Source organism: Pipistrellus hanaki (genome assembly GCF_964339955.1).
Source record: "Pipistrellus hanaki genome assembly, chromosome: 2".
Taxonomy (NCBI): domain Eukaryota; kingdom Metazoa; phylum Chordata; class Mammalia; order Chiroptera; family Vespertilionidae; genus Pipistrellus; species Pipistrellus hanaki.
The window spans coordinates 169,376,218-169,397,079 of record NC_140504.1 but is presented as its reverse complement, the minus strand read 5'-3'; the positions used below and the strand labels follow the sequence as shown (position 1 = coordinate 169,397,079).

The 20,862-nt window shown below is 63.7% G+C and overlaps 1 protein-coding gene across 1 annotated transcript in view; it reads left to right on the top strand.

Moving 5' to 3' along the window:
• The window catches only part of GLIS1 (GLIS family zinc finger 1), a 218,818-nt gene extending 211,996 nt beyond the window's left edge, over window positions 1-6,822 (top strand). Inside the window, exons 9-12 of the mRNA XM_084872894.1 lie at window positions 3,175-3,353; window positions 3,910-4,077; window positions 6,425-6,633; window positions 6,706-6,822. Coding sequence (XP_084729020.1) covers window positions 3,175-3,353; window positions 3,910-4,077; window positions 6,425-6,582 — 505 coding nt within the window. The 3' untranslated portion in view covers window positions 6,583-6,633; window positions 6,706-6,822. The remainder of the gene's footprint in view (window positions 1-3,174; window positions 3,354-3,909; window positions 4,078-6,424; window positions 6,634-6,705) is intronic.
• The last annotated feature ends 14,040 nt before the right edge of the window (window positions 6,823-20,862 follow it).

Here is a 20,862-nt window from a genome sequence, read left to right as displayed (position 1 = left end):
CTGCAGCGCGAGCTAGGGTAAGGTGGCCAGACGTCCCGCGTTTGGCGGACAGTCCCGATTTTTAACAATTTGTCCCGCGTCCCGCGGCGTTTTAAAAAAGTCCCGATTTTTGGAAAGATTCAAATTGTTAAAAATCGGGACTGTCCCACCAAAAGTGGGACGTCTGGTCACCTTACCCTAGCTCGCGGAGCAGCATCGGGTGTGGTGGTGGCCACCGAGCGGGGCTGTGGGTGGGCAGGGAGAAGCGCAGGGAGGCAGTGACCTGGAACAAGCCAGATGTAGGGAAACGCTGGCTGTGGAGAGAAGAGGGGCCATCGGAGGACCCCCCCCGGGGGGGGGGCAGAGGTGCCGTGCAGGGAGCCAGGGCAGACTGGTGGCGAGGGCACAGACAGCCACAGAGAGGCAGCCGGACGGGGCCCTGAGGGCCTGAGTTCCTTCTCTGTGAAGGGAGCGTTGGGCCCCCCTGCGGGAGGGCGAGACCCCTGCATGTGCTGACACCGTCTGTGTCCCTGGGCACCGCGTCCAGGCCACCAGCCCCACCCGCCGGCCCGGCCACCTGCTCGCCCACCAGCCAGCCCGAGCATCGCCCGCCAAAGCAAAATAAACCTCGGAGGCCTTTCCCACCGGGCATGTGCGCTCTGCTCTGCCTCATCCATCACCTGCCTGCCGCCTGTGTAAGTGCCCGTCAGGAATTCCCGCGATGGAGGCGGAGTGATGACAAGCCCGCGACAGACCCCCGGCTCGCCCGCCCGCCCGCCCGCCCACCCGTGCCTGCGGGACCCCGGGCTCCAGTCACCCAGCCGCCCGGCGCCCAGGCTCCTCCGGCTGCGGCTGCGGGAGAGGGGCCCTCAGCCTGACACCAGGTCCGGCCCAGCTTGAATGGGTTTCTTTTTCCAGCCCCGAGAGGAGGCGGGGGAAGGCCTGCAGCCTCCCCTTCCTGCCAAAGTCAACAGGGAAGGCCCCCGGCGGCTCCCCGGGGGTTTGCTGGGACGTTTACGGGCCGGACAGAATTATCTGATTCACTCAGGAATACGCTGAGAGGGCCCGGCTTCATGACCAAATGTATTTATCCTGGCTCAGGGAAGACGCCGGAGAGGGTGGTATTCTACCCCGGCCCCGGACGAGGTATGAAGCCCTGCGTCTGCCAGGCCAGTGAGGTTTCCTATTAATTTTTATAGGTTCCAATTGGAGCAAAACCTATTTGATTTAGGAGCCATTGGCATGACTCAGAAGAGGAGCTCCAGAGGATCTTTTTCCTTTTAAAGGGCTCAGGTGGAGCCGCGTAGCCTCGGCCCTCGCGTCTGCTGCGGGGAGAGCCGCGTTCTGTTTCATGTCACTGGCTGTGAAGGTGGCGAATGTGGGCTGATGGCAGGTGTGAGGCAGGAAACACAAACGTGGGAAACGCAGGTTTGTTCCCCTGCAGGCCTGGCTCTCCTTCGTTCTGCAGTGCCGCTCATCAGGGTTTTGTGGCTGAGCAATTCAGACACGCGTATGTTAGTGCTTCCCAGCTGTTTGCTGCCCGCCAGGCCCAGGACTGAGAACCAGGGACGGAGGACTGGGTCCGGGCCCTCCCGCAGGAGGGGGGCCGGCAGGAAATCAGGGGAGAGCCGGAGTGTGGGGACCAGGCTGGGGTGAGCCTCAGACAGACAGCACCACCCAGCGGGCCCGAGGGAGGACCCACCCTGTGGCCACACCTCGGCCTGTCTCAGCCTGAGAACCGGTTAGGACCCAGTGGTCGGCAAACTGCGGCTCTCGAGCCGTGATTTGCCGCTCTGTTGCCTAACGAATTTGCCGACCACTGCGTAAGGCCTTACCCTTACCCAGAAGTTTTGACTTCGGGTTAAAGACATTAGTACATTATTAAAATGTCTTTTAAGTGTTTTTCCCTAAGGCAGTGGCCGGCAGACTCAGTCCACAGAGCAGCAAACCGCGGCTCGAGAGCCACATGTGGCTCTCAAGCTGCAGTTTGCCGACCGCTGGGTTAGGAGAGCACACAGCTGGCGCAGACCTTCAGTTTATGGAGCACAGTGGGGCCGGGCCTCCGGCTGGCCTTGGCAGGTCCTCCCTGGGCCATGATGAGGACCCAGTTCATCGGCAGGAGGAGGCGGGAGTGTCCCTGCAGGTGTCAGATGCGGGGCTGGGGACCCAGGCGCAGTGCGAGGCCGCCCTGCTGCTGCCCTCGGAGCACCCCGGGGTGGGGGCGGCGCAGTGGGGGACGGTGACGCAGTGACGGCAGGAGGCCCTCACTGAAGGGGCAGCTAGGACCCGGCAGAGCTGCAGACATGGAGCCGGCCTCTCCCCACACCCCTCCCCTGCTTCCTCAGAGGCACGGATCTGTCCCGCTAACACCTCGCGCCCGGAGGGCGGGCCAGGGCGGCACGTGAGTCCGGGAGAGATGTCGGGGACAGGCAGGAGGCCACTCAGCGCGGGAACAAGGCCCACCTGCTGGTCTCCTTCCCCTCGTCTTACAACGAGATGGTTCACGAGTGGCCAACCACGTACCTGCCGCCGTCCCGGTGCTTGGCCTGCATTGCTTTATCCATGTTGTTCTCCCCGTACCTACGGCAGTGCCGTGTGGCCGGACCAGCCCAGGCAACCTCTCTGAGCCTTGGTTTCGATCTGTGAGGACACAGGCGGGAGGCGAAGGCAGTGAGCGCTCTGTCAGTGCTGTGGGGGGGGTCTCCTGGGCTTTCGTGGCGGCTGTTCCCGCTCCCGCTCCAGGCGCCACAGCGGCACGCACAGTCAGTGTTGGGACCCGCCAGGGGAGGCAGCCCTGAGCCCCGGGTCAGGAGCCACAGTGTGTCACGCAGGGGACACAGCAGCCACGCATCGGGCCTCTTGCCCAAAGTCACGTGGCCAGTGAGGCCGAGGAGGCTGCGAACACAGCTCTGTCACCCCCGAAGGTCGGGCTCCTTCCTGTCGGTCCCAAACACCAGACGGCAGCTTTCCTTTACTGACTCCTCTGGGCTCTGATGCTTACGAGGTCTGAGATTTAATTCCAGTTTAAACACAATCAGAAATGAAATCTTCCTCTCTCACCGTACTGTCCCCGGTAGAGCAGGCCATCTAGTGAGCTCACCATTGCTGGAGGGAAGCAGGCAGCAGTGGCCGTGCCTCGGGCCCCCCACCCCACCCCCGAGCCCATCCTGCTCACGCTGCCTCTGTGTTCTCCAGGTTGGGGCCCGGCCTCCTCTCGCCCATGGTCAGCCCGCTGAAGGGGCTTGGGCCACCGCCGCTGCCACCGTCCTCCCAGAGCCATTCTCCGGGCGGCCAGCCCTTCCCCACGCTCCCCAGCAAGCCACCCTACCCGCCCTTCCAGAGCCCTCCGCCCCCGCCTCTGCCCAGCCCCCAAGGTAAGCGGCCCCTCCCGTCCACACACGGACTCCTGCTGGGTGCCCGAGAGGGTGGGACCACATGGACTCCTGCTGGGTGCCCGAAGATGGAGACCTGGGGGAGGCGCGGGGTAACAGTGACAGCGGGCACTGAGGCCTCACCGGAGAAGCCAGAGTCAGGGCCTCGACAGCAGACTCTTCCTGGAGGCCGTTTGTGCTGAGGGTGAAAGCCAGCTGGTTCCATCGGTCAGGCTCTCCCAGCAGAGGGAGCACACCTGCTGCTGGATGCCCGGGTGTCTCAGAGGAGAACGGGGAAGGGAGGGCCAGCAGTGCCCTCGGCAGGGCACTCCTCAGCCACCGACAACGCAGGGTCAGCCACAGGAGGCCCAGGCGCAGGGCAGAGCTGGCACCTCTCCACCGGGGACTCCCCTCTCTCAGTCACACCCTCATGCCTGTTCAGGAAGCATTTGGGGGGCGGGGGAGGGGGCGGTGAGAGCTCCACAGCGCAGCAGAGACGCTCCCCTCCCACCTGGGCGTGCTCCTTGGCTGATGCAGTCCTTGCCGCCTCCCTCTGCAGGGTACCAGGGCAGCTTCCACGCCATCCAGAACTGCTTCCCCTATGGCGACTGCTACCGGGCAGCGGAGCCAGCAGCCAGTGGGGACGCACTGGCAGGGGAGGCCCCTGGTTTCAACCCCCTGCGGCCCAACGGCTACCACGGCCTCAGTGCACCCTTACCTGCCACAGGTAAGCCCCACCCACATGGCTCCCTCCCCCGAACACCCGCCACAGCCCGGCCCTGTGCTGGGTGCTTTAGGCCCATTGTCCCACAGCCTTGGGACAGCCCCCTGGGCAGAGTCATCTCCGCTCGCAGAGGGGAAATTGAAGCTTAGCGAGGTCCCAGGACCCCACAGAATAGGGACATGCACCCTGCCCGACCCAAAGTCACTTCCTCCACAGCCTCCCACGGCTCATTTGTGCCTGGACTGACAGGTTTCTGAAGACGCAGAAGAATCAGACGAGCTCACAGTCTAGTTGATGTTCCCTTTGAATATTTACTGTACACCTACTGTGTGTGTGTGTGTGTGTGTGTGTGTGTGTGTGTGGAGCAGGGGGCACAGTGGTAGGCCTGGGGATCCAGCAGGGATGAGAGAAACACTGATCTGTTTAACCGATGAGGAAACGAAGGCCCAGAGGGACCCCACTGCTAGGAAGGGACAGAGCCTGGGGTCATGCTTGCTCTTGTGCTGCACGTGTCCCTTCAGGGCCCTGGGGCTCCCCCAGGAAATGCCCTTGGCTGGGTGAGAGGGCAGGGCGGTGGGAGCCCAAGGCACAGACCAGCTGGTCCAGTCCTGGTCAGTGCAGGGCACAGAGGGTGAGTTCTCCAAGCCAAGCCCCACCCAGATCAGCCAGGGCCCAGGTCCTGCTGGAAGCTACAAGGCCTGGGCAGGATGCGGGGATCCCAAGACAGAGGGAGCCTGAGACCTTGTCCCAGAGGCCCCTGGGGCAGCGGGCGTGTGCAGCTGGGTGTGTAGGCATAAAGTCACAGGGACAAGCACCGAGGCCGAGGAAGAGCAAACACAAAGCTGTGGGACCGTGTTTTCCATTCACACGCATGCTCCCGTGTCTGCATATGTCTTATTTTTTATGTGTCCATGGAACCCGTCTGTGTGCGTATGCACATGGAGCTGGCATAGGTAAGTTCTAGGCAGTGTGAGCCCCATAAGTGTGTAAGGAGCATGCAGAACACGTGCTCATGTGTGCACACACGTGCTCACATCATGCTTGTGCTGGTGTTCATTCCCATCTGTGTGCGCACACCTGTGTGCCCATCATGTGACCCCCCTCTCCATCCATGCATACACACGTGTGTTCTCTATCCCATAACTCCATCTGTGTGTACAGACTGTGTTTATATATGGTGTAAGTACCTCTGGGGTGGGCACATGTCACATACATGCTGTAGGCTGATGTGTACCCAGTCACAGGGTGTGTGTGTGCCATGTTTGCACCCATGTGGGTTGATATGTGATTAGGCACTGGCCACTGGCCACTGGCCACAGCTCTGCTAGCTCTCACCCACCCATCCTCCACCAGCCTCCCACCAGCCCAAGGTGGGACTCCTTGGTGAGCAGCCGGGCCTGGAGTTCCGAGTGGCCGAGAGGCAGTGTCCATGCCCCCACAGCAAGGGAGGGGGTTCTTTCGCCTCCCCTAGCCCCTGCTATCTGAGTGGCAGCCTCGTTTCCAGTGCCCATTCCAGACCCTGCCCACATCTCCTCTGCCAAGCTGAGCATAGGCATGCAAGGTTGAACAAGGTGGCACCATGGGGCCTTGGGAATAGTTCAGCCTGAACCCATTGCACAGATGGGAAGACTGAGGCCCACCTGTCGTAGGCTACAAACGTTCATGACAACAGCCCAGGCACAGAGCCCTTAGGGCAGGCGGGGCCTGGATAAGGTGACCTCTCCAGGCCCCTCCCGTGCTGAGGGCCTTCCCGGGAGACAGCCTGTCCGATGGAAGATGGACCTGGGTCCACCTCCCCCACTGAACTTGGGCAAGTGTCTTCCCTCTGGGCATTTCTTCAGCTCCGCAGCGGGACAGTGAGTCTCGTCCCCCAGGGCTGTTGTGAAGCCGGAGTGATACGACCTCACCGAGCCCAGAGCAGGTGCCGGGGAGTGCCGGTCCCTTCCGTGGGCTCCTGTGTCCGGTGGAGGGACCTGAACGACGGGGTGGGCGGGGTCCTTCTGCCAGGAGGGGACCAGCCCCTGCAGGCAGGGGCTGTGATACCCCGGCTTCTCTCCCTCCCTCCCTCCACCCCACATTCTGCCCCACAGCCCAGCACTGGGTGAGCGATCCCTAAGCCAGCCTGTGCCCATCTCCCCAGCTGCCCCGGGCCCACTGGGAATACAAGGCTTAGGGCGCCTCCCCCGACCCCGCCCCCACCCTCTCTGGGAGGTCAGAGGGCTCAGACCAGGCCCTACTCAGGGGGCACCAAGATGAGGGACTGAAGGCAGAAAGGGGGCGGGAGTGGGAGCTGGGAAAAGATGACAAGGCAGCACCCCGAGTTCTCCAGCCAGACCCTGTGCCCGCACAGGCTACGAGGCCCTGGCCGCGGCCCCGGGCCCCACGGCGCTGCCGCCGCAGCCGCCAGAGGACGTCGTGCCCAGCGGCCCCGAGGACTGCAGCTTCTTCCCCAATGGGGCCTTCGACCACTGCCTCAGTCACATACCCTCCATCTACACCGACACCTGAGGCGGCCGCCCGCCGGCCGCCCTCACTGCAGACGCTGCCTGGCCCACCGGTGTGTGTCCGCCCCCGCGCACCGGCCTGCACGCTGGGTGCCGGTCCGCGCCCAGCTCCGGCCGGTGCTCGGAGGCGCGGGCAGGGTCCGCGGCTGTGCCGGTCCCTGACCGCGTCTTCCCGTTCTCTCCCCGGTGGCTTTAAATCACAGACCTCGTGTATATAGAGTGTACAGGACTTGTTTTCCATTCTCCTGCCAGTTTTATATTTTTGGTTTTACAAGAAAAACATTAAAAACTGGAAATGAGACGTGTGGCCTGGCTCTGCTTGAGTGGCTCGGCCCCGAGGCTGGAGCAGGGGGACGGCCCTGGGGTGTGAATGCAGCAGGTGTGGGGCTCGGACGACCACACGGAGACCCCCGGGGGCCCGTGGGGATGGTGGGGGTGGTGGGGATGGGTGCCTGAGTCGCGTGGCCCCTTATGTGCTGTGAGCCTCACAGACGCCAGCACTGGTCTCAGGCCTCAATGGAGGGCAGGCTTCTCTCCATCGGGGGGGGGGGGGGGGCGGTGGCGGGGGGGACGGGAGGACCAAGGTTGGGACTGAAACCGGAATCCAGATCCGTCTTTCCCAGACCTTTGCCACCTGCACAGACTTCCCTGGGAGGAAGACGAGCTCCAATTCCGGTGTGGCGTTGGGTGAACCAGGCGGGAAGGCAGGGCAGTCCTGAGCCCAAACAGCCTCCAAAGGCAGGCCAGGGCGGGAGGGGAGGAGGCCAGCGCTGAGGGCAGCAGGGCTCCCCTGGGGCTGCCGCCTTTCCTGCCTGCCTGCCTCCCCCTGGTCCAGCCCGAGGCCGGGGCAGTGCCCGGGACAGTGTCCGCCTCCCTACCCCTCCCTGAGGGCCACCTGGTAGGAAAAATCCCTCCAGGACGATTCCTGCCTCGAAGCTGCTGAGAGCAACCAGGCGAGGGAGCCCACATTACTGAGCACCTACTGTGCGCAGGCCCTGCCCCCAGCTCCTGACAGCCCTGAGGAGGGCTTTGGATCCCCTCTCAGTGACACCTGCTGGGTTAGGGAGGCGAGGTGCGATGGAAAGATCTAGGCAACCCCTTCTTTATAGAGCGGGACCGAGGTCCAGAGGCCACCCGGGGACAGGACCGGCTGACGGAGGCCGTGCAGCACCTCGCTGTGGGGCCCGCCTCTGCCAGTCCTGCGCACTTCACATGGCTCAGCTCTCGCCTCCTGCTCGCCCCCTGCATGCTCCTCCCTCGCTGTGTCAGGGCCACCTTCCCTCTGCTCCTGGCTGGCTGCAGCCAAGGAGGAGCTTAGCGTGGACGGAGGGGAAGGGGGACCGCTCCCAGGCGGCCTTTCTGCACACCCCTCAGGAGGTCGCCTCCTGACACCCTGTTCACACCGTCGCACGTCTTCCCTTCATTTCACCCTCGTCCACGGTCCCAGTCACAGGCCCCCATTTCACAGGCGCAGAGACAGGGAGACCAAGGCACAGCCCCTAGTGGCAGAGCTGGGGTTCAGACCCCAGCCTCCGGCTCCAGAGCCTGCACTCTTACCCACTGCACTGCCTGCCCCCTGAAGGCTGGGGGTCCCCTGGTTCCCACCTCCCCTCCCAGCCCCATGCAAGCCCCTCAGGGTGGGACTAACCCAGTGTCGCTCAGAACACCAGCCTCTGGGGTGAGGACCCAGGGCTCCTGACTCCCACCCCCCAGGCTCCTTTGTGTCTGCCCCCACTGCCTACCCTCCACCCCACTCCTGCTCCCCGATCTGCCCCCCCCCCCCCCACACACACACACACACACTGGTTTATGGAACTAATTAGGTCGTGGCAGAATTTCTTTAACAGGGATGCCCAGGACTCAGTGCTGCATGTCATTGTGAGCACTTAATCCACTCCAGATAAGCAGAATTAAGCTGTACAATGAGGACATATTTCTAGTAATAATGAAAAGGGCTGAGCCATGAGCAGAACACACAGGGAGCCAGCAGTTGGATCCCATTTAATTTCAGAGAAAAGGAGGAAAGGAGACAAAGGCAAAGGGAAACAAAGAGGCCGGGAAACAGCCGGGCACATCGGGGATGGAGGCGGCGCCCAGCCTGGAGCCCAGCACGCAGGGCTAGCCAGCCCCGCGAGCTCCCCTCTGCCCCCTGACCATGGCTGCGCCCCTCCGCCCGGTCTCACCTCGCTCCTCCTCTCCGCTCACCCTGGGCCCTGCCCTGACGCTCTGGCGCCCACAGTCTCCCTCCGAGAGCACGGCGAGCTCAGCAGCAGCCGGCCCTGGGGCAGGACCCTGAGACGGGACCGCTCTGTCCCCGCCGGGGCTTTCTTAGAACCCGCAGCCCTCCGAGCCCTGGCCACTGCCAGGGGCCTGCAGCAGGACCTATGCCGCCAGAGGCACAGGGTCTGCTGCTCCGAGTTGGCAGGAGGCCTGGCTGAGAGAGGGATGGCCCCGGGCACAGGGGGTGGGGGTGCCTATGGGGGTGGGGGTGCATTTCCCCTGGTCAGCAGTCCCTGCAGGAGGGCCATCCTGTCTCCTGAGAGTCGGCCAAGGCTGGGGTCCTGCAGGGCCTGTAGGGCCATGGAGCTGAGTCTGCCAGGGACTCAGGAGCAGGGGCAGTGCCCAGCGGCCCAGGTGACCATGCCGCCCTTCCAAGCCCGCCTCTCCAGGCGGCCCTCTGCCCAGCCCGTCCACTCCAGGCTGAGAGGTCTCTGTCCCTATTTCCCGGTCTCCCCCATCCCTCCGTCCGGCTCCCTGTTCCTCTCTGCGTTCCCTCACTGGGCTCCCCATCCCGGGCAGATCTCTGTGTCTCCCACCCTCCCCGCATCTGTCTCACATTTCTCTGCTGCTGCCCTTTGTCCCTCCCCCTCCCTCCCAGGTCTCTCCTTCCTCCCTCTCTCCACCCTCCCTCCCAGTTCATTCCTGTTGTCTCCTTTCCCTCCGTGTTCTCTCTCTCTCTCTCACTCTCTCTCTCCCTCCCTCCCTCCCTCCCTCCCTCCCTCCTTCACTCCCTCCCTCCTTCCCTCCCTCCCTCTCTCCCTCCCTCCCTCCTTCCCTCCCTCCCTCCTTCCCTCCCTCCCTTTTCAAATTGCAAGGTCTGATCAAGAGAAGGACATCTTTCTCTCTGCTTCCTCTCCTCTCTGCTGCCTCCCTAATTCTCTGTGGCCCAGAGGGGTCATGTCGTGGGGGCAGCCAGGGCTGAGGGGGAGCCCTCAAAGTGCTGGGGGGGGGGGGCCTTGGGGCCACCCGTCCGCCCCTGAGTTCACCTGCCTGGGCCCCAGGGTGAACCGGTGTTAGGACTCTGCTTCTGCCCCTCGTCCCCGGGCACAGGGACTCCCCACTCCTGGGTCTGCCCTCCGGGAACCCTCCGCCTCCCGGTCTCTCTCCCTCTTACGTTCACTCCCACCTCCACCCGGACCCACGTGGGGGCTGAGCTGGCCCACGGAGGCCGCCCCTCACTCCACAGATGCCGAAGCCCATGGAGATTCACGCCAGAGGCCGCCCCCTCCGCCCCTGCTGTGGAGGGCACAGTGGGACGTGCACCGGGAAGGCAGGTCCTGCTCTGTCCTCGCTGCTGCTGCCTGTTTGTTAAACCCTCGGCGGACAGGAGAGAGAGGAGCACGGAGACGGGACGGTCCGCACAGCACCTCGTGCAGAGCGGGGCCTGCAGATAACTGAGCTGTCACCCCGTCCACCCTGGTTTCCCAAGGAGACGGGGCCGTTAGGGGAGGACAGTGACCGGGGTGGCCACGCTCAGTGCATCCGGTCCGTCCTCTGCCGCCCACGCTGAGGACTCCACGGCCGCGTGTGATGGTGTGCCTGCCAGGTGAGTGCCACACCCATGGCAGAGGGCGGGGCGGAGGCCCGGAGAGGTGACCCGCCGAAGCCACCCCGGGCCTCAGGGCGCAGCTGGAGTCCGGGCGGCGGGTGCCAGGGCCCCCCACACCCGCGGGTCTGCCCCACAGGACCAAGGCTGCCCCAGGAGCTCTGGCTCACGCCCCTCCCCCCTCCGTCCGGAGGGGACTGCTGTGCTTTTACGAGTCCCAGTGTATGTACTCGCTTGGGCCCAGCCCGGCCAGGGATTTATGGTTCTCAGTGATCCTGTCTCTGGGAGGAAATGCAAGAGGAACATGAACCTGGAAGGAATTGGCGGCCTGTCAGCCCTGCGGCTGCACAGCCCAGCTCTTCATTTATTCCTCTGAGCTGGGGGGGCGGGGGGGAGGGGAAGATGGGGGTGTTGGTGCAGCGTGACCCTGCAGGAGGGCCAGCAAGAGGCCCAGAGGCCCGTGAGGACAGGGCTGCCAGGCCGCCCTGAGCCGGCTTTGCACCAAGGAGATGTATTCTGTTTGGGGGGAGGAGCGGCTGCCTGAGCCCCTTAGGGCCGGGGAGCACGGGGAGCATGGGGCCCGGTACTGGGCTTGGGTCCAGTGGGCGATTTCCAGGGCAGAGCAAGGACCTGGAGCAGCCAGCCAGCTTCACGTGATTTGGAGGGGGAGGGGGGTGGGGGGTGCAGAGGGATGGGAAGAGACCTCACCGGGTCCATTATTCTCTCCTTGGGGCTTGCTGTGCTGGTCTCTGTGCTTCTGTGAATGTTTGAAATGTGAGCCGACGCTCTCCCGGTGCGGCCAGGCCGGGCCGTCTCGCTGGCCTGGCGGCCGGGATGGCACAGGAGCTCAGCCAGCAGGTCTGGGGCCGGTTCACCGCTGCTGTGGTGCCCAGTGACAGCCGGGCCGTGCTGATGGCCGTGTCCCCAGTGCCCAGCCCAGGGCCTGGCACACACTGGGGTTAATAAAGGCTCTCTCTGAGGGTCAGTTTGCCAGTGACAAGAACCTGCGCAGAACAAGGGCCAGGACAGGACGGGGCGGGGGGCTGCCGGAGCTGCGGGCGGGGGGGAGGGTGTGGCGGTGCCGGAGCTCAGTGCTCGGGAAAGCCTCGCCTTAGACAATGGAGAGTCTGCTGCTGCCTCTGCTGCCTCTGCTGCCCCTGTCCGTGCGGCTCAGTGACTGTCGGCTGCGGCACCAAATGGCCAGTCTGTTATTTCTCCCTCTGGCCCTGGCCCTTCATCGGTATGCAGCCCTGTCCCTTGCTGGGCCAGCTTTCTCAGCTCAGACACAGGAGAACTGACAGGCTGGGCACCAATTATTTAAAACAAACAAAAACCCCAGCCCTCCATGAGTTTAAAAAAAAAAAGGTGTGGCCGGGAAGGACGGACATTCTCGAGCCCAGGCTGAACAAACCTGTACAAACCAAAGTCACTGCGGTCTACAGACACCACCAAGGAACCCCATGGAGAGGTGCTCCTGCAGACAGGGCCGATGGGTCCTGGGGCATCGGCGAGCGGAGCCCTGAGGCAGTTCAACCCCAGGCAGCGGGCAGGGTGGCGGGGGGGTGGGGGGGAGGCCGAGAGCTCAGGCCAGGAGCACCCAGACTCGGACCCGGGCTGAGGAATTTGGGTGGTCTTGATGGGTGACCTTGGGCAAGTCACCCCAGATCCGAGCCCAGTTCCCCATCCGTGTCTGCCCTCACAGGGGATAGTAAGAATCCCAGGGGGGTGACACACTGCAACGTGCGTAGCAGGGCTCTTGGACTGGAGCGAGGCCCGTATTCGCTGTTGTAATGAGGATGATGTCTCCTTGGCTCCCCAGATCGCCTGACGCGAGCGAAGTCTAGCTGGAAGGGCAGAGAGAGACCAGACATAAGCACTGACCTCATCTCCTCCCTGAGCTCCATTAAGGTGACAGGACGGGACTGAAAACGGGCATGCGGGCAGGAGAGGAGCCGGGGAGAGGGGGCTGACCTGACGGGCGGAAGTGGCTCCGTGTCTGTGGGGGCGCGTTGCCAGATGTGAGCAGGGTCTCCCACGGAGCCCCAGAAACCTCAGGGCTCGGGCGCCAGATGTTAGGGAAGGTGAGGGCGGGGAGTGGCTCAGAAAGAAGGGGCTGGTGGAAAGGGAGCTGGCAGCTGTCCGGGTACCCCTTTCCCCACCCATGGACAACTGGTCCTCCCTCCCTCTCCCTGGCCCCTCCCCGGAGACTAGGAGCTGATGGCACCTTCTCCAGACCCAGAACCAAAGGGACCTGACTCAGAGCCCCCGAGCGGCTGGGCCCCCACAGCACGAGGACGGAGAGCCGCCTCGGAGCAGCAGGCCTCCGGAAATGGGCACGGGGACCCTCCCCCCAGATGCGGACTTGCTGCCAGGTCACCCGGCGAAGGCACAGTCAGCAAGTCGTGCCCCCAACAGCCATCAGCTGCACAGCTCCCCGCAGTGCCTGCAAGGCCCGTCGGGAACAAACAGAAAACACCTGGAGGAAACAGGCAGGCAGGACGCTGAGTGAAACGGAAACAGGCCGACTAGATAACAGACTGTGACAGGAGTGGATGTGCCGGCGAGGAGCCCTCTGAGAGCAGCCCGAGGAGAGGAGAGAACAAGAAATGATAACTACATACTGAGGCTCCATCCTGGGGTCGGCACATCTGACAAACGTCCCAGAAGCAGACTCCAGCCAACCCTCGGTTTTTCGGGGCTCGGTTTAACGGACTTGGTATTTCCTGGACAGAATTTCGGGTCTGTATGTCGTAGGTGACCATTAGCACCCTGTTACTTTGAAAATGCTTTTAACCAAGAGTTGCTTATAAATAACAGCTTGTTTGGGGTTGTTAATTCACTGTTATTTTTAAACAAGTTTCAATGAGTACGCCCGCATGTTAGAAAAAACATGGCAGTCATTGCGTCTGCATACGTGTTACACATCCACAAGGATGGCCTGCACGCTTACACCCAGGGTCACCCCTCGGAAACCACGTGCGGCTCATGAGCACGTGACCACCCGAATCGCCAGCGGTAATCGGTGCGTGGTAACGGGTTCTGTCCTCACGTGGCGTGACCTTCTGCTGCAGTTCCAGAGCGTGCCGGCCCGTGTGCCGGCCCGTGTGCTGGCCCGTGTGCCGGCCCGTGTGCCCACGTGCACTAAGCCATGCCCCAGCGTGTGCGTTTGTTTATGTGGAGTGGCTGGTGCGGGCATGCACTTACTAGCCCTGGTCAGTGTAAGTTTAAAATCGCTGCAATGCACATAGGAAACTCTTCCTTGAAATTAAGCTTTTCAGACATACTCAGTTTTAGTTACACAAGCTTGCCTACATAAGTAAAAACAGGTAAACGAATTTGTCGATTTTTTTAGATGTGCACTCAGAAAACTTTATCATATAACGGACTTTGGACTTTAACGAACACCCCCTCCACCTGAATTAGTTCGTTCTGTTGAGGTTTGACTGTAAATGAAGGAAGTTATCAGAGAAATATTGTAAGAAACGCTTTCAAAACAGAAGGATGTAAGCCTCCAGCCCCACAGGGCTCTCGGAGTGCCCGGGGTAAGGGTAAAGCAAAGGCCCTCCCCACGGAGGAGCCTGAGGAGGAGGAGGAGGAGGAGGAGGAGGAGGAGGAGGAGGAGAAGGAGGAGAAGAAGATAGGGAACTTCTCAGAACAGCACAGGAGGGTGAACAGGTGCAGCCAAAGTCTTAAAACTCGGAAGGAAAACGATTTTCAACCTGGGATTCCGTGCCAGCTCAGCTATTAATCAAGGGTTTAGGTAGAACAGAGATTTTCAGACAGGCCAGAACCACAGAGAAGTATTTTCTGCGCAGCATTTTTCAGGAAGTTGCTGGGGATGAGCTCCACCAACCAGAAGGACTAAGGACATCCCCTTAGCCGACCGGGAGCCCGAGCAGGAGCGGTCGCGCGGAGGCCAGGGGGACGGCTGTGCCCAGGCCTGGAGGAGCCGGGCTGGCCTGGCCTCGGACGCGCTGGCCGTGTGGACAGTGACACAGAGATGCAGAGAGGTGGTGTCCATGGCCATCGGAAGCGTTTGGGAAGCGTTAGCAAGGGGAACGTGGAAAACTAGACAAACGAGGAAGGAGGCAATTGTTAACTCCAGCAAGTGGTAAACCTATGAGAGAAGGAAAATGAGAACATAGCGTTTGGATTAGTCAATATTTACACGGTTTGTGATCCTGTGAGTCCAGAACATCCACTGGATGAAACTGCATGACTGCTAACGACTAAGAGTGTGGGGACCAGGGACATGAAAGGAGGAGGGAACTCGGGCCTCGCCGCCCTCCCAGGGAAGCCGAGAGGAGCCACCTCACAGGGCAGTGAGGAAGCAGCCGATCAAGTTTGTCCTGAAGCTCGGGAGCCAGCACAGGAGAAACGGCACCTCCGGGCAGGGGCCTGGGGTGGGGCTGCCGAGAGGTCCTGTGGGGCTGTCCGTGGTGGTTCTCCGCCCGCAGCCTATGGGTGGACTGTTTGAAACAAGGCTGGCATTTCTTTGAGGAAAGCAGAGAGGAGTGCGCCGTCGGTGTAGCCCTGTGGCAGGGGCGGGCACGGTGCTCGAGAGGCTCCGGGCGGCGGGTGTGGCCGCGTCAGGGCCAGGACCGGGCGGCGCCCTCCACGCTGCCCCTCGGGGCGGGACTGCGGGCAGCGGCCACAGGAGGCGGGAACGTGTCGCCACGAGGGCCTCCGAGCTGAGCCGCCCGCCCCTCAGCTGCCGGACGGACAGTCTGAACGAAGCTCGGCCCGTTTCCGTCGTGGCCGGTGAAGCCAGTTGAGTTCGGAAGAAATGTACGGCTGTAATTTGTATTTATTTGACCCACAAGCTTTACTTTCAGAAGAGGGAGAAACAGGGGCCCAGGGAAATTCTTCTCAGTGACCGCGAGCTCCCAGGCCCCGGAGCAGAGGAGACCATTTCCATAACATTTCACCTCCTCCTGCACCGGCTCCACGCGCCTCTGATGCTGCAGCTCAGAACCCAGAGCCTCTTGTTCTAAAACAGGTCAGCTGCTCCCTGCCCCCTCCCCCTTCCCTTACACCCCCCCTCCTACTTTTGCAACCTTAGCCCCCTCCAACCTGCATGCCAGTGGGGCAGCTCAGGACTAAGGTGCAATGTCTTGGGGGCGCCAGAGCCGCTGCTGGGGGAGGGTTGGTGCCGTAAACCAGCAAGGGAGCCCAGGGCTGGCGGGAGACTTTCCAGTAAAAGGGCAGTGAAGACATCCGGGCTCCCCCTCCCCAGTTTGAAGTCCATGTCAGAGCTCGGTCCCTCCCCCCAGACCACGCCTCCCCCTCCCCCAGACCCTGTTCTTTGCCCTTACGCTCCTGCTCCAGGCCTGTGCCCGGGCTGTGCCCTCTGTGGGACACGCTTCCTTCAGCTTCCAGGCCCGGGCCGGCCAGCTCCCCGCATCGCCGGCTGTGCGGGCCTCTCCCCCTCGGCGTGTGTCTCTGCTGGGCCGGGAGGGGCTGCACAGGGCCCACGGGAGCGGCGTCGCTAAGGCTGGGCTCAGGGCACGTCCCGCTGGTGCCCCGCGCAGGCCACTGAGCCTGCAGAGCGGCCTCTGAGGGCCCTGACTCAGAGCCACGTGGGGCAACTGGTCCAGTGCAGACCCCACCCCACCCCAGGCCTCTGACACCCCAGGCCTCTGAGCTCTGCGCCCAGCTCCGGGGCTTTGTCTGGGCTCGGGCCCTTCCCCAGCCTGGCAGCCTCTGGGGGCTGATGCGTGCACCGGGCCCCGGGCCCTGGCCCCAGAGCGTCTGCCTCCCTGAGACACGGCAAACAGGGAGGAAACAGCCCAAGACCCAGAGCTCAGCGCCCTGCTGTGGCCTCAGCGCATCCAGGTCCCTGTGCCTGTTTCCACACCAGACTCCCCAGAGGGCGGAGAGGTTAGACCAGCGTGGACCCGTCCTCAGCAAACGGCAAAGCCTTAAAGAGCAGGAGGCGCCTCCTGGCCAGCAGCACTGATGAGCCTCCGCGGGCAGCGGGCAGCAGGCAGCGGGCAGTGGGTAGTGGGCAGCGGGCAGTGGGCAGCGGGGAGCGGGCAGTGGGCAGTGGGCAGTGGGCAGCAGGGAGCGGGGAGCGGGCAGTGGGCAGCGGGCAGAGGGCAGCGGGCAGAGGGCAGTGGGCAGCGGACAGAGGGCAGTGGGCAGAGGGCAGAGGGAAGCGGGCAGTGGGCAGCAGGCAGCGGGGAGCAGGCAGCGGGGAGCAGGCAGAGGGCAGCGGGCAGTGGGCAGAGGGCAGCGGGCAGCGGACAGAGGGCAGTGCAGTGGGCAGAGGGCAGCGGGCAGTGGGCAGCGAGGAGCAGGCAGTGGGCAGCGGGCAGTGGGCAGCGGGCAGAGGGCAGCGGGCAGCGGACAGAGGGCAGCGGGCAGAGGGCAGTGGGCAGCAGGGAGCAGGCAGCGGGCAGAGGGCAGTGGGCAGCGGGCAGAGGGCAGCGGGCAGCGGGGAGCAGGCAGCGGGCAGCGGGCAGTGGGCAGAGGGCAGCGGGCAGTGGGCAGCGGGGAGCAGACAGTGGGCAGCGGGGAGCAGGCAGAGGGCAGCGGGCAGTGGGCAGAGGGCAGCGGGCAGCGGACAGAGGGCAGTGGGCAGAGGGCAGCGGGCAGTGGGCAGCGGGGAGCAGACAGTGGGCAGCGGGCAGTGGGCAGCGGGCAGAGGGCAGCGGACAGAGGGCAGCGGGCAGAGGGCAGTGGGCAGCGGGGATCAGGCAGTGGGCAGCGGGAAGCAGGCAGAGGGCAGCGGGCAGTGGGCAGAGGGCAGCGGGCAGCGGACAGAGGGCAGTGGGCAGTGGGCAGAGGGCAGCGGGCAGTGGGCAGTGGGGAGCAGGCAGTGGGCAGCGGGCAGTGGGCAGCGGGCAGAGGGCAGCGGGCAGCGGACAGAGGGCAGCGGGCAGAGGGCAGAGGGCAGCGGGCAGTGGGCAGCGGGGAGCAGGCAGCGGGCAGCGGGCAGTGGGCAGAGGGCAGCGGGCAGTGGGCAGCGGGGAGCAGGCAGTGGGCAGCGGGGAGCAGGCAGCGGGCAGTGGGGAGCAGGCAGTGGGCAGCGGGCAGTGGGTAGTGGGCAGCGGGCAGCGGGCAGCGGGCAGTGGGCAGCGGGCAGCGGGGAGCAGGCAGTGGGCAGCGGGGAGCAGGCAGCGGGCAGCGGGGAGCAGGCAGTGGGTAGTGGGCAGTGGGCAGCGGGCAGTGGGCAGTGGGCAGCGGGCAGAGGGCAGCAGGCGGGTGGCAGGCCAGGTCATGCAGGGTGGGAGAGCGGAGGCTCAGGCACCCGGGGCCTCTCCTGGGGCTCCACCTTCCTGTGTCCCACACCCACCACTCCTGACCAATGGGAAGCTGGCCCAGAAAGCACGGGAAGAGACTGACCCAGAATCAGGCAGAGCTGGGGCTGCGCTGGGCCTCCGCCTCCTCCCAGGGGCAGGATAAGCCTCCAGTTCTTCCCGAGAAACGTCCAGTTCTCCTTGCAGCTAGGAGTCCCTTCCAACTAAGAGGAGGGAACACGCTGCTCAGAACATCTTGTTGGCTTGGGTCCTGGCGCCCCCTAGTGGCCATCCCTTCCGCTTTCCCCACCTGCACTTGGCCGGCCGCTATGGAAATGGCAGTGGAGAGGGTGGGAAGGGGAGGGGGTCCTGTCAGGCTACGGGGGGCTGTCCCCGGGGCAGGGAGGGGACAGGCCTCCAGGTTCCCAGCCCCCGGCTTCCTCTGTCCCACGTGACCCTCCGGCGTCATGAAGGACACGCACGCCGGTCTCCTATGGAGTGCGGGCTCGCCTTCTGGGTGCTGTTCCAAACATGAGCCTGTGCTCCTCCCATAGTGCACAGAGCCGTGGTCGGCAAACCGGCTCTCGAGCCACACTCGGCTCTCTGGTCCATTGGTGTGGCTCTTCCACACGATACCACGTGTGGGCGCGCGCGTACAGTGCGATTGAAGCTTCGTGGCCCGTGCCAGAAGTCGGTTTCGGCTCTCAAAAGAAATTTCAGTCGTCGTCCTGTTGATAATTGGCTCTGTTGACTAATGAGCTTGCCGACCTCTGGCACAGAGCAATGCGATGGTCCCCGTTTCACAGACGGCGACCGGAGCCGAGCACAGGGTCTGTACCGGCCAGGACTTCGCAGAGCTGAGAACGGCGCCTGCAAATCTGGTTTAAATGGAAACCAGCCTCTGAGCAACTCCCGCCCTCCCCTCACCCCCAAAAAAGCCCTGGGTGAAGGCCTGCCTCCCCTTTCATGCTGTTTATTCTTTTGAACAAATTGTGAGTTTTACAAGACATCCAAGGCAGACACATGTTCTGTGGGGAGAGTCGTTGGACCTGCTGGGCAGAGGGCTGAGGACAGCGGCCTGGCCGCCCAGCCCTCCCTCCTGAGCAGGGCGGGCCCCTGAGCCGGCTCAGCCCCTGCTGCTGGGCCACAGGTCTCAACTCCACCCCCACCCCCACCGCACCGCCACCCCCCCACACATCCCCACCCCCACGGCCCCCACCCTCCAAGGAAGGACCCTCCTGCTCTGCAGGCTCCGGAGCCTCACACATCCTGACAGGCCACTGCTCTGCGTCCACTCGGCAGAGGGGAAGACTGAGGTTCGGAGCGGGGAGGCGTCTTGCCCAAGGTCACACAGCTGATGAGCAGGGAAGCTGGGAACTCGGGTCTTGGGCTCCAAAGGGGTGCTTCTCCCCCGACATCATTCCTGCCCTCAAAGCCGGGAACGCAGGATGCGTGTGCTCTGCGCCTGCACGCTGTTCTCCGCCCGCTGCCTGGGGACAGCCCGCAGCTCCAGGAGCAGGGACGGCATGAGGCCCGGCCCTGCCCTGAGCAGATCCCTTCCCCCCGGGCCTCCGCTCCCTCTGAAGGCCAGGAGACGGCCCCTGAGCCTCGCAGCCCCCACCCTCCCGAGGAAGCCCTCACGACTGTCAGGTCCCACCCTCCGGCTGGTGACTCTCCCCCCATACAGCGTAAGGTAGCCTTCCGAAGTGCCCCACACACCGAGGCGGCTTCAGCCTGACATGATTCCCCACTCGGAGCTTTGTTTTCGGGATACAGTCATTGAACAAGTGCCCCATAAAACGTAGAACTAGGAGAAGACTCGGAATGAAGCAACCCATTTTCTGAGGGTAAATCTGGGGGGGAACCCCTTGCCTCCTGTTCAGGCACATACGGCAGCTGCCCCTCGGGGCCTGAGGAGCAGCCCGGCTGCACCAGGCACTTCTGGGCACTGGACCCCACACACGGAAGGACGGGGTGCACACACCTCACTGGCGTGGCGTCCGAGGCCTCCTTCCGTCTGCGTTCACTTAGCCTCTCTGGCCGTCTCTCACCCCACCCTGTGCCCGGTGCCCCAGCCACACCCACTGGAGCCCCGCCCCCATTCCTCATGGGGACAGTGTCTGGGAGGGGAGGACCCGCCGGGCAGGGCAGGGACCTGAGGCAGTGGCAGTGACCAAACCCAGAATGATGGAGAAGAGCCAGACCAGGAAAAGCATTCCAGAGGGGAAGCAGCAGGTGCAAAGGCCCTGGGGCAGGGTGAGCGTGTGGTGAGGGTGGGGGAGGGGGGAATGGAGCGGGGGGGCCCCCAGGGCCCGGGGCGTGATGTCTGCAGCACCTGGTGCCACAGTCAGGTCCACACGAGTGCCAGCGGGAGGGAGAGGGCGAGAAACCCGGGTGCCACGTGGGACTGGCACCCGCAGGTGAAACAAATGGTGACAGCTGCTCACAGCAACACGGGTGAGCAAGTAAAACTCAGTGAAAAAAGCCCAAAGACCACAGCCTGAAACAACTCCAAAGAGCAGTTAGAGGCGCGGGTGGGTGCAATGGGATAAAAAAGGAAAGCGAGGGAGAGGCACCAGCGCTGAGGGTGCTGATGGCGGGGGTGCGAGGAGTGAGAGGGAAGTGGGACCGGGGGGCTGGCTATAGGAGACTATCGAGGCCGGGCCGTGGTCTGGAGCGATGGCTCCATGGGGGCCTAGCACATTACTAAAAAACAAACAAGCAAACGAACACGGGCGCGCACGGACCCATGTGGAATTCGTCTCCTGTGCCAGTGTGGGGGCGGCCACTTCATCCCGACCTCAGCGACCCAGCCGAGGGGTGGAGGTTTGACTGGAAGAGCAATGGAGCCACCACCAGGCTGGGGCCGGGGAGTAGCTGGGTTCATATTTTGTAAGGATCCTCCTAGCTGTTTATGGAGAATGTGGGGGGAGCGGGGGGGAGGGGGGTAAGGTGCGCAGTGAGAAGACCACTGCCCTGCCCAGGCAGGAGGCGAGGCGGGCTGCAGGGCCAGCAGTGGCTGCTGAGGTCGAGAGCGCGGCTGGCCGTGTCGGGGGTGATGTGGCTGGGGGTCCCTCGGCCTCGCACACGCAGACCCCGCTCCTGCTCGGGGTCTGAGGGCTGCTCCCCGCGGAGAGCACCTCCGGGCTCCGCTCTCGGAACTCCAGTCGGAGATCCGAGGGCAGGAGACGGAATTGGGGAAATCTCCTCTAAAAGG